The sequence below is a fragment of the Meleagris gallopavo genome, chromosome 7 (assembly GCF_905368555.1).
Source record: "Meleagris gallopavo chromosome 7, MGAL_WU_HG_1.1, whole genome shotgun sequence".
Classification (NCBI taxonomy): domain Eukaryota; kingdom Metazoa; phylum Chordata; class Aves; order Galliformes; family Phasianidae; genus Meleagris; species Meleagris gallopavo.
This window is the reverse complement of record NC_139410.1, coordinates 5,367,712-5,383,461: the sequence shown is the minus strand read 5'-3', so window position 1 is coordinate 5,383,461 and position 15,750 is coordinate 5,367,712. Positions and strand designations below refer to the sequence as shown.

Sequence of the window (15,750 nt, the reverse complement as noted above, 5' to 3'; positions counted from 1 at the left end):
ACTACAAAGGATTGAGAGCATGTTTGGGGAATGGATTAAACCCTCCCACCAGATCCAGTTCCTTGTTCAAATACAGGACTGATATGGGTGACCAGAGCAGGTGACAGGGTCTGAGGGGCTTTTCCATTTTCTTTTCCTTCTCCCACCATGCCAGACACCACGTGCCTCCTGCAGCTTTCTTCCCACCCTACCTGGGAAGTACCTGCTCCATTTCAAGTGGAAGTGGACTGCTAAAATGTCATCCATGCTATTGGCAGCAGGACAGCCACAATTGTACTGAAAAGAGGATGTTTGACAAGAGTCATCCTTAAGCCATGTTAGATAACTAAAGCTATGACCGTTTGGTTTTTCTGTATTTTTTTCCAAATGTCTCAAGTATGACAAAGAAACAGTTTTCTATGTTATATTTTCTTCCTGTGAGCTCTAAGTGTAACACAGCCAGCCTTAGGGAAATGTATCTAGATATATAAACATAGTATCTAATCACGAGCACACTAGCAGTACTGCTGAAGAGACCAGGAATATTCACGTGCTTTTCTTTAAACCTGCATTTAATTACCTTGCTAATCAGGGCTAAGTTCCCAAGCAAAAGGGATGCATCATCTCCAAAGATAACCTGATTGTTTCACAGGTAATGTAAAATTATTTCTCTTTGTGCATCAGTTTAAGATAAGCCACACTAAATGGAAGGAATTATTATAGCCTAAAATAAAATGCCGAATGATAGCTGTGTTGAAATGTACTAATGCTATTTGGAAGAGATTTGGGATTACAGTTCTGTTTCTTTCTTATGTTGGTTTATACATACTTTGTTCCAAGCAATTTTGGCAAAAGGTAATAGATTTTTTGGGTTTCTTAGTTCTTGGATAGCCTAACTAGTTGTATGCATTGATTCTCTGAATTAATTAGCTTACACCATTGAAGAAAAGTGTGGTTTTATGTTCTGAGGCAGTGAAAAGTAACAAAGACAGTGAAAACCCACCAAAATTATTTATCAGACTTCGTAAAATCAGTTTAAAAAATGAACTGTTAACTAATGTTCATGTGTGTGAACACATGTGGGTGAGTGTGTATCTTGTATCTCAGACATATGGTTATGCATATAATCTTTTCTATTTAATTAAAAGGAGTTATTATATGAACTTTCCTTTTGCTGACTCTCTAAAGCCATCGCTGGAAAAGCAGTACTGCTGCGCTGTGTCCCAATGTAAGCAGCTGGAAGTCTGTTAACTTTAAAGGAAATCTGTAATCTGCATCATGCCCTGTAACTAGCTTAATCTACCTGTTTGTGGTTGTGATTGCATGTACCTGTAATGCCACTGAAAATATGTGAATTTGGACTCACACAGTGATGAATCAGTCAGCTTTCATCATCATTCTAAGTGTGTTTATCCTATGGCAATGAAGGTCACTTTTGCCTTTTACCAAATCAAACTGAGCTATGTGTGTGATTTACCTTTCATGTTTTCCTACCTAAACAGATGCAGGGCTTTTTTGTCTTTTTTTTTTTTTTCTTTCTAATTGGGGGTAGGTATTTTCTTATTAAGGGGATGAGCAGCAGAAGTACTTTACCTTGGACAGAAGATGTCAGGTGCTCACATTATTTGCTTCATTCTGTGGCCAGCTTTGGACTCTGGAGTGCATTTCGCTTCAAGCTGAGATTTTCTGTCCTCCTTCATCCCTTTTACAATGAAACCTTGGAGTGACTGCATGGATTTTTCTCATTCATTTCCTCTTGTCCCTTTAGGTGAAAAGCTCATGAGACTTGGCTATCCAGATATTCACTTTGATATGAACCTATCCTATGAGAAGGAGTCTGAGCTGATACAGTCTCAAATGATGGACCAAGCCATCCACAATGCAATCGCCTACCTTGGAGCTGACTCACTTCACCCCCTGATGCAGCACACACCAAGCACAATTGCAGAGGTGGCTCCAGTCAGCAGCTCACCTTATGCTCAGGTCTATCATCCTAACAGGATAGAAAGGCCCATTAGCAGGGAAACAGCTGACAGTCACGAGAATAACATGGATGGCCCGATCTCCCTCATCAGACCAAAGAGTCGAACCCAAGATAGAGAGGGCTCCCCTAGCAATAGCTGCCTGGATTCTACTGACTCAGAGAGCAGCCACGAAGACCGCCAGTCCTACCAAGGAAACTCTGCCTTAAACCCCAAGAGGAAGCCAAGCCCGGCTTATATGAAGGAGGATGCCAAGGCTTTGGATGCCACAAAAGCTTCTAAGGGCTCTTTAAAGGATATCTACAAGGTCATCAATGGAGAAGGGGAGCAGATCAGGGCTTTCAAGTGTGAGCACTGTCGCGTTCTTTTCCTGGACCACGTCATGTACACCATCCACATGGGCTGCCACGGCTACCGGGACCCGCTGGAGTGCAACATCTGTGGCTACCGAAGCCAGGACCGCTATGAGTTCTCATCGCACATTGTTCGAGGGGAGCACACATTCCACTAGGCCTTCTCATCCAAAGGGGACTCTTATGAAGTAGAAGAACTGCACATGAAGAAATACTGCACTTACAGTCCCACTTTTCCTCAGACATTGATACGCCTGTTTTGTTGTTGTTGTTGCTGTTGTTGTTGTTGCTGTTGTTTAATTAATATTATTGTTAACCTTATTTTTTTTGTGGACTCAATTTCATTTGCTTTGCCCGGCTTAAGAATGGAAAGAAGGAAGGGGAAGGGTAAAAGGGGGGGGTTGTTGTTGCTGTCACTTGTTGGGGAGTGACCTGATGTGTTTTTTGTGGGAGCTGAAAGGCAGTCTGTTTCTGTCTCAGCTGTATATCATGTCCTATTTTGGGATGTTGCTCAACCCTGCTAGGTGCTTTAAAGTCTTGACGAGTTGCCACTCATTCGTAATTTCAGACAAACAGAAACATTTCAGAGGAGAGCCTTTTTTTCTATGTGCAGATATGGCGTGGGGTTTCGGTGGCTGGAATTCCTTATTTTGCAGAATGAACAATTATTTTTAAAGCAAAACTGCTTAGGAACTTAGGAGCATCAATCAAAATCATCATTCCTTTCAAAATTACTTTCTAGGGTGAGCTTTTTTCCTGGACGCAGTGTGTATTGCCTCTCTAGAATGTAAAGGAAAAAAAAAAAGGGAAAAAAAAAAAAGAAGAAAAAAAGAAAAGAAACGTAAGTCTTAACACTGTACTACATAACAGCAGTTTAGTTTCATAAGTCTGAGGGCCTTCTGTGGTTAAGTCTGAGGCTCTGCATTTTTATTTTCCTTAACTTATGAAGCACCTTTTTTAGAACTGTTGATTTGCTGTTACTCCATGCCTATGTGTTGACTCACTGGCTTCTTAGAGACCCTTGGGAGCCTTAATTATTTAGATACACCCTATGGTTTAAAAAAATCTAATTTACAAATAATGTTTAAACTTGCTTCTGGGACCATAAGTGGCCTAGGAGTGGGTGAGAGTCTGTAGTTTACTCAAGAGGTTCTGCTGCTCTTCTAAAATAGTTTTATTTTAAAATGACAGAGTTGAAAATAACAAAAGTACTACTAGCAAAGTGTTCATTTAATATAATTCTGTATCTATATACACTTATATAAATACTTTCTCATTCTATTATCACAGTGTTAACCTCTAGGCAACAGCCTAAACTAATACTGGCAGCTGAGAAAGAACGAGGGGCAAGATCATCGGCCAGCATTAATCCTCTTAGCTCCACTGAATTTAATGGAGCTCCCCCAACTACTTTAGGCACATCAGAATCTGAGTCTTGATCATTTTTTCTGTACTTGACATCTTATTTGCTGAACCAGTGACTTCCTTTTGTTTTCATGTCATCAACTGTCCTTTAATATAGGAGTGAAAGCACAGGTTTTGCTGAATGGCCTTTGCTCTTGGGGAGCACACCAGCTCTGCAAACACACAATCGCATATGACCTTCCCTGCATCTTCAGCAATTGATGCATGGAGGTTCTGTGCTTTGATTTCAATTCAAATTTCATTTCTATTCATAATTTATTTATGTGTTCCTTCCTTTGTTTCTCTCCCCAAAAGTAACAAAGCCAGCAACCACCCAAGTTGCAGGTTGCATCAGCTAAAAACTGGGCTTAAACCTATGCGACAGATTGCCATTGAAACCCAACTGTTTGTACCAATCACAATTGAAATGTTGTTGTTGTGCAACAAGAGCACAGCTTGAGAATGGAAAGAATTGCATGAGTTTAACCCCCTCCATGCAAGTGGTCTCCATGCGCTCAGTGAGACCTGCTCCAAAATATAAAGTAACTAAAGTATAAGAGAGGGAGCAAGATCAGGCCATAATGAGTTCCCATCTGCTCACTTCAATCTGCGTACACCATACACGTGCCAGTTTACTCTTTGTTTGGAGGGTACTGTTTGGTTGGTTTTTTTTTCTTTGTCTTCCTAGACCTGGAGTATTTGAAAGTAGGAGCTGAGTGGTATCGATTGAAATCTTTTTATGGTGACATTCTTGGCAGCCAGAACCTGCGTTTAGAAAGGATACAGTAGATCATGGCCAGATTACCTGATGACTGCTTCCCAGCACTGAAATGCTATTAAGTAGGAGCTGGTAAAGTCTTGCAGTAGCCTATTAATTATAATACAATATGGAGAGAAATGTCATCTGGTGTAATGTGAGAGCTCTCAAGGCTGGGAATATACGGGCTTTGGAGAGACAGATTTAAAGACCTATTCCCAACATTGTTCTAAACGTTGTTGGGTTCCTCCTCCTCCTTCTTTCCTTATTCTAACATAGAGAAAGTTGCTGCTGTCCTCCAGGCTGTTCTCATTCCCTTATGCTTGGTGCAATCAAATGAGTTGGTGCAGGAGAAAAAGGAGATGCTGTAGGGCATGGCTTCCTTCCTGTATGGCTGGTTCACTGGAGCAATGGAAAATGGCTTAGGAGCTGTGCTCTGCATCATCAGGTGTTTGGAAATCCAGAAGAAGGGAGTTACTTTTACCGCACGTCACAAGGGGTTGGGGGGAGGCAGTTGTTATTTCTGCTTGGGCAGCAAAGGGTGTTTAGGAACGTTGTGAAAAGGGAAGGATGCTGAAAGTCACTGGGCTTGCCTGGGGCTCTGAAAAGACTCATCTGTACGAAAAGAAGGGTGGCTGAGGATCATTTTCTGTCTGTGGGAGATTTAACAGTCCTTTCTCCCCTCCGGTCAGTGGGAAGAATGTGGGCTTTGGATTTTTTCAGAGAGTTAGCACTAGGGAACAAGTGTTAAAAAAAACTGTGCTTGTGCTTGGGAAAGCACTGGGATTGGGGAAAGGCAGACCATCGTTTGTGTATCCACAAATAATTTGTTCACAATTATATTCACAGCTTGTTAGAGTGCTCTTTCATTTGCTGATGGTTCATCAATACCTTCTGCAGTGTATATCCTATAGGTGCTTCAGTCATCAGAGAGGGAGACGCAGCTGTGTTGTAGCTGGCTTCAGTCAAGCCGAACTCCTGATTCCAGTGGCAGCATGCAGGAATTGTATGGGAGAAGTACTGTGTGTCGATGCTACAGGAGCAGAGAACGAGGAAGGGGACACACTGTTAAAACTGCTTTCCAAAACCTTCATTCTTTGGAGAGCAAGAAGATGAGTGATTGCATTAGTTTCTATTATCAGTGTCCTTTTCTGAAGGCTCAGTGAAGTTTTTCATCCTAGAATTAGGGAAAGAAAAGAGATTAAGTTCCAATTTGAGTTTTGAACAAAGTTTTGGACTACTGTTTGTTTTAGTGTTCAGTTCCCACTTGGCATTTCTGTTGAGAGAAGGGAGCAATCCTTGGTTCCTCAAAAGCAGATGCCTAATTGGCCTAGGAAAAACTAATGGAGAGTTTTTATGTAAGTCATTTTGCCCCTTTGTGGAAGCATGCAAGCTTTTCGAAGAAAAGCTGTTGAGTTTTGTCAAATTCATTAGTCATTCAGAGCATACTAGGAATTTCAGCAGATAATCCTTGGCCTGCAAATCCAATTGTTCTAAGTATTCGGTGTTTGAAATCGAACCTGGCTGACTTTTATTGGACTTTCTTGAAATTCTTGGAATCGGGTTTCCAGTTAAGAACGTGCATTTGCAAATTCAGAATTGGCTTCCTGAACATTCCTCATTTTCATTATATTAAAAGAAAGGAAAAAAAAAAAAGCCATTTCTGCAAACATCCCTGCCAATAAAGCCTTTCGCTTCTTTTTACATCCAAAATGGCAAGATTCTGCCTCAATTTAGAGTAGCACAAGCCTATTAATTCTCATAGAAGCCTGGCTGCTTATTGTGCTCTTGATGTGATCCATATTCCTGGAGCAAAGGGCATTATCTATATATCTGCTGTTACAGTCAATGGATTTTACAGCCACCCTTCATTGCAGTCAGTTAGGAGTGCACATCAAAATATATAGCATTTTTCAGCAAAGCCAGCTCTTTACTCAGTAACTTATGAGATTAAAATAATTTTATTCTCCTTAAAAAGTGCTTCCATCTATGAATTGATGAGAAAGGTGTCCGGGCTTCAACAACTATTGATCCACAGAGAAAGAATCTGAATTTGTAAACTGGCCTTTTTTTGTTTTTGTTTTTCTTAAATTGTAGTAGTAATTTCTGCAATCTGAGAGGACAGCTCACAAGTTGCCATGTGGAAGTAGTGTATATTTACTTATAGGTGAAGAAATTCTCTATTTTTCAAGAATTCCCACATTTCTGTTTACAAAGGTACTCCTAAACTGGGGCTGTCAGGAGGAAGAGGAAGACCATGAACCCAACCAAACCCTTGAAAACTGGCCTTCAGTAGGGTATTATTACTCTTGTCTAGGTCCTGAACTGTTGTGTTTTTTTATTTTCTTATTTGAGATCACGTTGTGAAAGATGACAGAGAACAGTCCTTCCTCCAGAGAAAAGCTTTGGAGACAATGTAGGGAAAGGTGCTTACTTCAGCCAAGGACAGGAGCAGTGCTAATGCAGTTCCTTCAAGAGGTAATATTCCTTTTACTTAACTCTGGCTGTGCATTATAATGTAATAAGGAGGGATAAGGGAGGCTGCACTGTTACCTGAATCAACTAAACTCAAGGAGGGGATTTTAGGAAGAGTGTGATGAAATTGACTTTGATGCTAGAAATGTGCATCTTTGCTTGGCTTAGTATCCTTTAAAAACAAAAATAGATGGCAACAATGACTTGCGGTCTAGAGCAGTTGGAGATGTTGAGAAAGTATATTTATATATATGGTATTATATAATTAGATATATGCTTTATTGTAAACGTGCCTTTTTAAAACGCATTTTGAAAGTTGACCATGTCATTCATGGTATCTTGCCCTGCCCTTTCAGAATGCACAACAAGAGCCAACCCAAAGTAAAAACCCCTTCTCGTACCATGGGCAAGGCAGATCCCAGGCTGCTGGGTCGGGAGGGAGCTGTGCTAGTGTTTAGCTGTGAGGTGTGCAGGAGGAGGCTGCAGGAGTGGGAAGAGCTGCAGTCATCCTGGCCAGATGCATCCAGCATCCAGCTGGAGCAGGTCTATAGGGCTGATCCCAACCGACTGAGCGTTGGAAGATGAGACCATGATGCCAGTGCCACCCCAGTTGTTGGAACAGAGCAAGGAGAAACCCATCTGGGTGATGTTATGGGAGGGAGAGGTGTGTGTTGGAGACCAGCAGGAGCTTGCTCCCTTGTGTATGGGTTTATGAGCTGGCATACTTGGATGAGAAGTGCAGAATTGTTTTGGTGCTTTCCTGGCGGGCTGGTGTCCTCATTTCAGACCTGATGATTTTACCTGCAGCATCAGCGAGTGCTGGCACAGGTTGAGTCTAGTGCCAGCTCCTTGGCACATGTCTGCTGGGGCTGACCATCCTGTTGGGAGGATGGATAAGGAATTAGGGAAAGAAGAGGCAGAATTTGCTCTGTAGCGACAGTATTCTCTTTTATCCCTTTAAGAAAAGGGCTGAAGGATCGGCCAGGGAGAGCATTGGCAATTTCCTGTTCTAGGCTCATGCAGCAATCCCAGTTACTTCAGTTCACATCCAGCCCTCAGAATGGTGTTTACTGCCCTGCTCACATGGATCCCTGTTTGGAAGTACAGCTGCCTATGCTCTCCTGCTGCGAATCCCTTTCCTTTACATCATGAGACATACTGTTGGTCAGCAGTGACCATCCTAATATTATTTGCAGTTAAAAAAAAAAAAAAGCAAAAAAAAAAAAAAAAAAAAAAAAAGCTTTGCAGTTAACCCTGTGCTTAATGTGTTAGATTAGATTAGGGCTTTCCTTGCTGAGTGGTACAGTGCAGCAATTTCCACCAGCTCTTTGTTGGCAGCACCCAATAGCAGGGTTCTGTGGTGAAGGCAAATCCACAGGTGTGTCTGTAGCAGCCTTAATCCTTTCTGCCCAGCAGTACGTGCGTGCTGGCAGCCTGCAGTCCACGTTGTCCACTGATGTGAAATATGGGAGCCTCCTGCGAGGAAGCAGAGGGGAGAGCATGATGCCGTTATTGGCACAAAGAGGCCAGTTTGCAGTAAATTGGGCCATTTAGCTTTACCTCAAGTGACGTGGAATAAGAAAAGCTTCTTCAAGGGGTAGAGGTCACTGAATCCCCAACTATGCACTTACTGGGATTTGACATTGCTTACTGGAAATGGATGTTCGTTTCTGAGCACGCTGTAACAAGGGAAGGACTTTTGGTTGTGTTTTTTTTTTTTGTTGTTGTAGTTCAGATTCTGAAACTGTGATCAATCCTTTTTACTAATTGTCAAGTGTTCTCAGAGCTTGAACGTGTTCCCTTCCTCTGTCATGTAGCAGTTTCCTTTGGTTTTCAGTTGTTTTCTCTTTCTCCCCCTTTTCCTTCTCTTAGCTTTAAGTCTGGGCCTGCTCTTATCTCCTGTAGCTTGGGGCTGTTTAGGGCTTTTTTTGTGTGTGTGTGTGTGTGTTTTTGTTCATTGGCTGTACAGTCTGTTTACATATTTTTGTACTCAAGTGTAGTTTTATATTAAAAACAGGAAAAAGAAAAAAACATAGTTGAATTGAGAAAAAATATTAAGGTATGTACTCTTTGTAACACTTTAAAGACCTAGGGTACCTTCGGAGATGACTTTGCAGTGATGTAATTATAATACTGTATATTTGCCTTCCTTTTTAGTTATTTTTATTTTCTGGTTTATTTTTTTTCCTAAAATGTATATCTTTTTATGAGAAACTGGAAACTTTTAATGCAAATGTTTAGAAAGATTTAACATTGTAAAGTAAAAAGAAAAAGTCATATAATTTTTTTTTTCCTGTTGGAAGAAAATGCTTTAAAAGTTTTACTACTGTTGTATTCCAGGGTGGGGGTTATCAACCCCAAATTTCCTTCTTATACTTCATTCTTGGGTCTTGCTTTCTAAAAATTGCTCATTGCAGACATGGATGATTCGCTTATATTAGTTTAAAAAGAAAGTCACAAAGAAAACCACCTTGTTAGGGGTATTTTTTGGTTCAAGTGCAATACTTCCCCTGATGTCTTATTAATGTACTATGGTTTCCTTTTCCTTTCCTCAGTCAACAACAAATCAGTGAAGCAAAATGCTCTATCTTAAATACATTCAAAGATAAGTTTTGAATAAGTACATAAATTCAGATTTTGGCTGACAGAAAGTGAGAAGCTGTAGGTTAAGACAGAAGCCCAGCCCTTAACTCTGCTTGTATTCGGCACTGAAACACATCCAGTGGTCTGAACTGAGGACAAATGTATTCTTGCCTCTTCCTTCCTTTTCTAATTGCAGCTTTCTTTTCTTCCTTAAAAAAAAAAAAAAAAAAAGAAGAAGAAGAAGAAAAAAGAAAAAAAGAAAACAAGCACTTAATATTGATGTTTATGGAAAAATAACAGAAAATAAAAAGATGGCTTGGTCCGATCCAAAACCCACTCAGTGGAGACTCTCATTGAGTTTGATGATGGATTTTGGATTAGGCCTAAGCTCTTAGCTAAGGCAAAGCTTCCATTTGCTCTAATGGGAGAGATTTGCCTGCGTAAGAATTACAGGACTTGTGTCCTTTATCTACCTGAGAGACCAGAAAAGCTTCTTTACAGTTGTCCTTGTCTTATATATGTTTAGATGGGACTTGTTTTACATACTATACATATTTATATATAGCGTATTTTTAATGCCTTTTTTCCCCCCTTTCCCCCGGTAGACTGAAACCGCTGTTCTGTAAATATGTATTTAGGTACGTAACAAAAAAGAAAAACCCCATTGAGATTCTTGGAAAGGCAGTTGCTGCGCATGCACAGGAGCCACTTTTGTCTCTTAAATTTGTATTTAAGATATTCCTTTTTAAAAATAACAAAGGTGAGGAGACCATATCTCATTCTGATGGATTGCCAAAATGTTTCCCCAGACTCGGCTGTCTGAGTTGAAGAAGAAAAGTGCATTCTGTGGGTGACTGCCCACGGGTTCACGCTTTTAGGGCCAAATTCTGGTAATCTGCTGTAGGCTGTATAGGTTCCCCCTCCAACAGGGACCACACTGGAGCAATGGGGTTGTAGCAAAGCGCAAAAATCTTGCGAATGTAATTTCAGATCTTGACCCATTTGTCTGGGCATCTTTTGTGACATGGGGAGCTGCTCTCTGCCCACTCGCGTGCCGAATTACATGTTGGTCCTGGTTCCTCCCAGGCCAGGATTTTTAGTTTTGTGACAAATATTCAAATCTGAGAAATCTTAAAAAAAAAAAAAAAAAAAAACCACCAATAAATTAAAAACAGAATTTACTCCAAAACAAATTAAAAACAGAATTTACTCCAAAACGCAGTGAACACACTGAGATTTGCCCCACTGCTTTTCTTGGAAATTGGAACATCCTGCTCTTGTAAAGGAGTTCAGAAATGATCACTGTTGCAGTGGTGCATGTGAGCAACCCCGATGTAAACCCGTATCCCTCTGCTAAAGAGTTTCACTGCTGTAGACTGAACTATGGGACTTATTTTGATTTTATTTTCCACCTTAGTCTACATGCATACATATGGTTCCACGTCTGTATGTGTGTGCTCTGTACATGTGTGAGTGTTGTGCAGCCACGTGAGAGTGTGAGTCTGTATGTGTGTATAAATAAAAAGAAGCTGCAGAAACTTTGTAATACTTTGTGAAAAGGATTATATTATAAAGGTTTGTACTGTCTTGAGTGCACAGCTACTGGAATAAATGTAGGGAATCTCAGGAACAAGCATATAATTTGTCCAAGAATTATTTCTTCTCAGAAGTGTAAGTGCAGTTTTTAATTCTGTATATTATTTAATATTTTACCAATAAAAATAAACTTCTGACATGAAAGGGTTTTCCATTCAAGCTTTCTGGAAATATTGGTGTATGCATACATTTTTCTTTCTCTCAGCAGGAAACATGAATGGCAATTTTGCACCTGAAAGGAATCACGTTTCGTACCTGGTAACAAATCCTATTAGCTAAGTGGAGAGGCTGAATGAGTTACGAGTTGGGGTTATGAGTATGGGTTATGAGACCGGGGAATGGGGCCAAAATCCACTTTGATGTGCACTGAGGCTAACAATCTTTCCATCAACTTCAGCGTATGAAGTTTTTCAGAGTTGGACAAGCGTTCCCTCTCACGTGCTATTCTGTGATATGGTGCATCACTTACCTGACACTTGGGCTGCCATGCTTTTGGTATGAGTTAGTGGCCTGAGGTCCAACCTGTTTTGAAAAACGCTGAGATCACTTAAGAGACTACTTTGACTCTTTCCCTCAGCTTGGGTTTTTGGCTCAGTTCCCCTGTGCTGTGTCCAGGGGCCGTCTTATGAGTATGGATTTATAGGGCAGTTCACATTGCTCAACTCACTCTTACTTGTGTAACACGGCTGTCAATCTGGTGGCATTCATGATACAAAAAACCAACAAACAAGCCAAAAAACCCACCTCTCCTGAATAAAAGTTTGGTTATTTGTTTTAAGAATTGTAAATTCTTGGTTAAAGATTAACCGGCCTCTCCCTGGTAATAAAAGTGTACATCATTGACGTGAGAAAGGAAAATGTTTCAGGTATCATCTGAATAAAACTTCATCTTCTAAGTTTGCTTGATGTATATTGTCTCGGAGGAATGGCCCTGTTTTCCTTCACTCAGGATTGCCAGCTCCTTGGTTTTGCTTCAAAAGAACCCAAGAGTCAGGTAATTTGATAGTCCCAATATTCTATGCATAGGAATTAGGTTGTGCCATTGTCAGGCTGAAAAGATGGGTTGACCCCTTACATATATGGTGGAGATCTTTTCCTTGACTGTACATGCTTCGGGTAAGGTTTGGAGAAGATAAGGAGAGGAACCTTAGGTAGAAGCTGAATGAGCTGTAATCATTAGGGCTAATGAGTCGTTTGTCTGCACTTGTAAGAGTCTGTGCGTGACCTGGTGTTACTGGGGAAGAATGAAGTCTTAGAAATCTGCTGGTAGTCATTGAGGTCCAGCGTTCTCGCTTGTTCATGTGTACAGATGGGTGCAAGTCACACGAGAGTTTGCCATTGCCTATTTCTCAAGAACACCCTTCAAGGTCAACCCTCACCATTTTGGCTCTATTTAAGCAGTAGGAAATCACGTCTAATCCTTCCCCTGCAGCATTTTTGCTGGAAAAAGCCATTGCTCTATTGAAAAATAGCACTTTCCTGATTATCAACCAATGTCTGCATATTCTGCTGTCATCGTGCCTTCATTTGGGGTAGGGGAGGCAACAGGTTTCAAAAAACTTGACAGTTCTCTCCGTGCCTTCTCTGTTGGATCTAATGATGTAATTGCAGTGGGCCTTCTGGACTGCAGCACTGCCCTTCAGGGATCAGTCTAATAACGAGGTAAGCCACATATTTCTGACCTAACTGCCCAGCACATTGGAACTTGTCACCAAAAGGTAGTGACAACCTCTGGGAGCAGCACGTTCTGACAAGTGCCTTCTGCAGCTCTACCAAAATCGAAATGGTTTTCCCCATTACAGACACCACGTGCTGGTTCCTGGCATTCACCTCCCTGGCTCTAAGATTTCCAGTTTTATGTGGTACTTCCAAGAAATTATAAAGCTTCATCTGAGGGCAAATTTGTGTTTTTAGAAAGCGGTGAATCGAAGTCGGCTTTCTCCATCTCTGCACTTGAATGCTAAATCCCAGCCCTACAATGAATCATTCCCCACTAAGACACTGCAGAGCATCGAGCACAATAGTGTTCGTGTGCGGGAATGAAAGGCCCTTGAAATCGCATTATGAAACTCACAGTAATTGAGGGGCTAAAAATAAATTTTGCTCGGGTTGCACTTTGAATGGGCTTGATATTTTTTTCTTTCTTTTTAGTCAATCCTAATGCAGTTAGTCCTCAGTAAACTCGGTTTTACCCTCCTGCCCTTCGGTGCTCATTTCTGTCTCTTCTGATGCATCACATAAGCACGTCATAATTTCCAGCATGCAATTATCAGTGTTTATTCTTCTCTCACAGCAGAGCACCTCAGGAGCCATGCAACCCCCGGATACGATGAAATACGAGGTGAAGGGATTAGCATGTAAGTACTTTGGTTGCTTAAAAATTAAGGCTAAGAATGAAAGCTCTTTTCAAATGAATACACTCATGAAATAGCTTGCGTCCTCTTCATTCCTGTCATAGAGATTATGGATGAAGTATCAGAATACGACATTTCCCAGAGATTTCTGTTGGTAGAGAAATCCAACCCTCCTAATGAGACTATATAAACGCTCCATATTATCTCATTATTTTTCATTAATCCATGCGCGCCAGCCCGCCTCCACGCGCTGTAATTCCATGTTACCACCCGTGTTCACATTAAAATAGGAACAGATTATTCAAGACTCCTACACGAATCGTGAACCTCTCTCCCTTCTGATCTGTTTCTGCAGCCCCGGGATAGGGGAAGTTTTCCCCCAAGGCAGGAGCAGGGCCTGAACCCCATCGCCTGCCTCTGCACACCCCAATCCCCCTTCTGTGCCAGTCAGATGCTCCTGCCACCCCCAGCACCTGAGTCGGGACAAAGCTGCCCTATCAAAGATGATTTTTAGCATAAAACTGTTTCTCAGTGAAGGTGTTCTCTATGGAAAGGGGCTGCTTTTTGTAGACACGGGTGGATTTGGGGATTCTCATCTCAGGAAGAAAGGATGAAACTCTAAACCACCTGCAGGCTTCTAGGTTATTTTGTTTGGTTTCAAGAGGAAATACTTCCCTCCCCTCAGCTGTTTTCATATCAGTTCAAATAATGTCAGGACGCAATTTGCTGCTCTTTCCCATTATTTTGGTGACTTTTCCTGTTTCAGGCTGCCCATGTGTAGTTTGTAGGGTGTGGTAAGGAATGTAAATTATTATTTTCATGTAGGTGTGGTAGCTATTCAGTTGTAAATCCTGTTTTCAATCCTTCTGACTATTTTATTTGTGATCTGTAATATCGATCTGTCTTCAGGGCAGAGAGCAGTGCCATCTATCAGAGCAGTGACTTTTATTTCTCGCTAAAATAAAGCACTCAAAGCAGCCCCTGAAATCTATGTGATGGAAGAGGGAGGGGGAAAAAAAAAAAAAAAAAGAGATCTCGCTTGAAGCCTTTTTTTTTTTTTTTTTGCTTGTTCTTTGAAATGAGCTGAGGAATTTGTTTCTGTGGTTGATTTGTTTTTATCAGTTCATTGCAAAATGTGACTGGTCTCCCTCTTCAGATCCACCTCCTGTGGTAGCCTGCCAGTGGCTGTCTCCTGATAACCAACTATATGAAATCAGAAAGGGGGAAAAAAAATAGTTTAAAGATTTGCCTTTGAACATGATTCATGACAGTGAAGAAACAGGAATAACTGAAGAAAAAGAGAGCTCTGTGGCTGTAGTTGGGCTGCAGTGAAGCTATCAGGCTCCTTCAGGCTCATGATAGTCGGGGCAAATGTGTCCAAGGCACAGCTTCACAGCCTCCTCCCAGCAATACTTCCAAGGCTTTGGCTCACCAAACCTGTGCACCCTGCCCTCTATGCATGGTGTACAGCAGCAGATTCCCAGCTGCTGCAATCTTCTTGTTCTGCAGCTAAGCTCATTTGTACTGTGGAAGGGCTCCTCTGAGCTCTTCTGCCACGATCCGAGTGCTGCAGAAACTTCACCTTGCTGTGCATGTCTGCAGGTGCATCTCGTAGGTGCACGTGCTCTTATACACACAGGTTCTGTTCTGGGGACAGCTGTGATAGCCACCCAAATGGGCCATTCTGAGATCACATCAACCTGTGGTAGCAGCTTGATTTGTAGCGGTCAGTTCAGTCCATGCCTCCTTTGCAGATAATTCCAGGTGTAGATTTCAGGAGTGCAGCCACTGCAGATGTCACTTACTGCTGGATGGGTGCTGAGGTTCTGGCTGGTATCGTGCTCTTCATGACACCCAGGTCCAGGTGCTGCATACCCAAACATGCACAATTTGGGCACTGGCTGTGTTTCCCAGGCTGTGAGTGTGTAAGTTAGATGCCTGCCATACCTACTGCTGCTTTTTTGCCACGAGGAGGCACGTAACATGCCTTTTTGTGGGAGCTCTCTGAATTTCTTCAGTCAGATGCTGTCTTTGTTTTTGTTCAACTTCTTTCCCTTTATACCAGTGAAGAAACAACAAGTTGTCAGCGGGCGCTAGAACAGAGCAAGGCTTAAATCAATGTGGGCTGATTGATTATTTGCCTTATGTTCATTCTTAGAAGTCCTTCAGAGCTAGGTGGTGTAGTAAAGAGTGAAGAACAGGTCCCAGCCAGCACCAAAGTTCTTATAATCCCCACATAAAAAGAAACCAGGCTTCTTCTCATCTTC

The 15,750-nt window shown here is 41.6% G+C and overlaps 1 protein-coding gene across 21 annotated transcripts in view; it reads left to right on the top strand.

The window, feature by feature from the left end:
- IKZF2 (IKAROS family zinc finger 2) overlaps positions 1 to 11,300 on the top strand; it is a 112,193-nt gene extending 100,893 nt beyond the window's left edge. For all 21 annotated transcript variants that reach the window (XM_085228708.1, XM_085228711.1, XM_085228709.1 and 18 more), the window contains one exon: positions 1,748 to 11,300. In XM_085228708.1, coding sequence (XP_085084834.1) covers positions 1,748 to 2,472 — 725 coding nt within the window. In that variant the 3' untranslated portion in view covers positions 2,473 to 11,300. The remainder of the gene's footprint in view (positions 1 to 1,747) is intronic.
- The last annotated feature ends 4,450 nt before the right edge of the window (positions 11,301 to 15,750 follow it).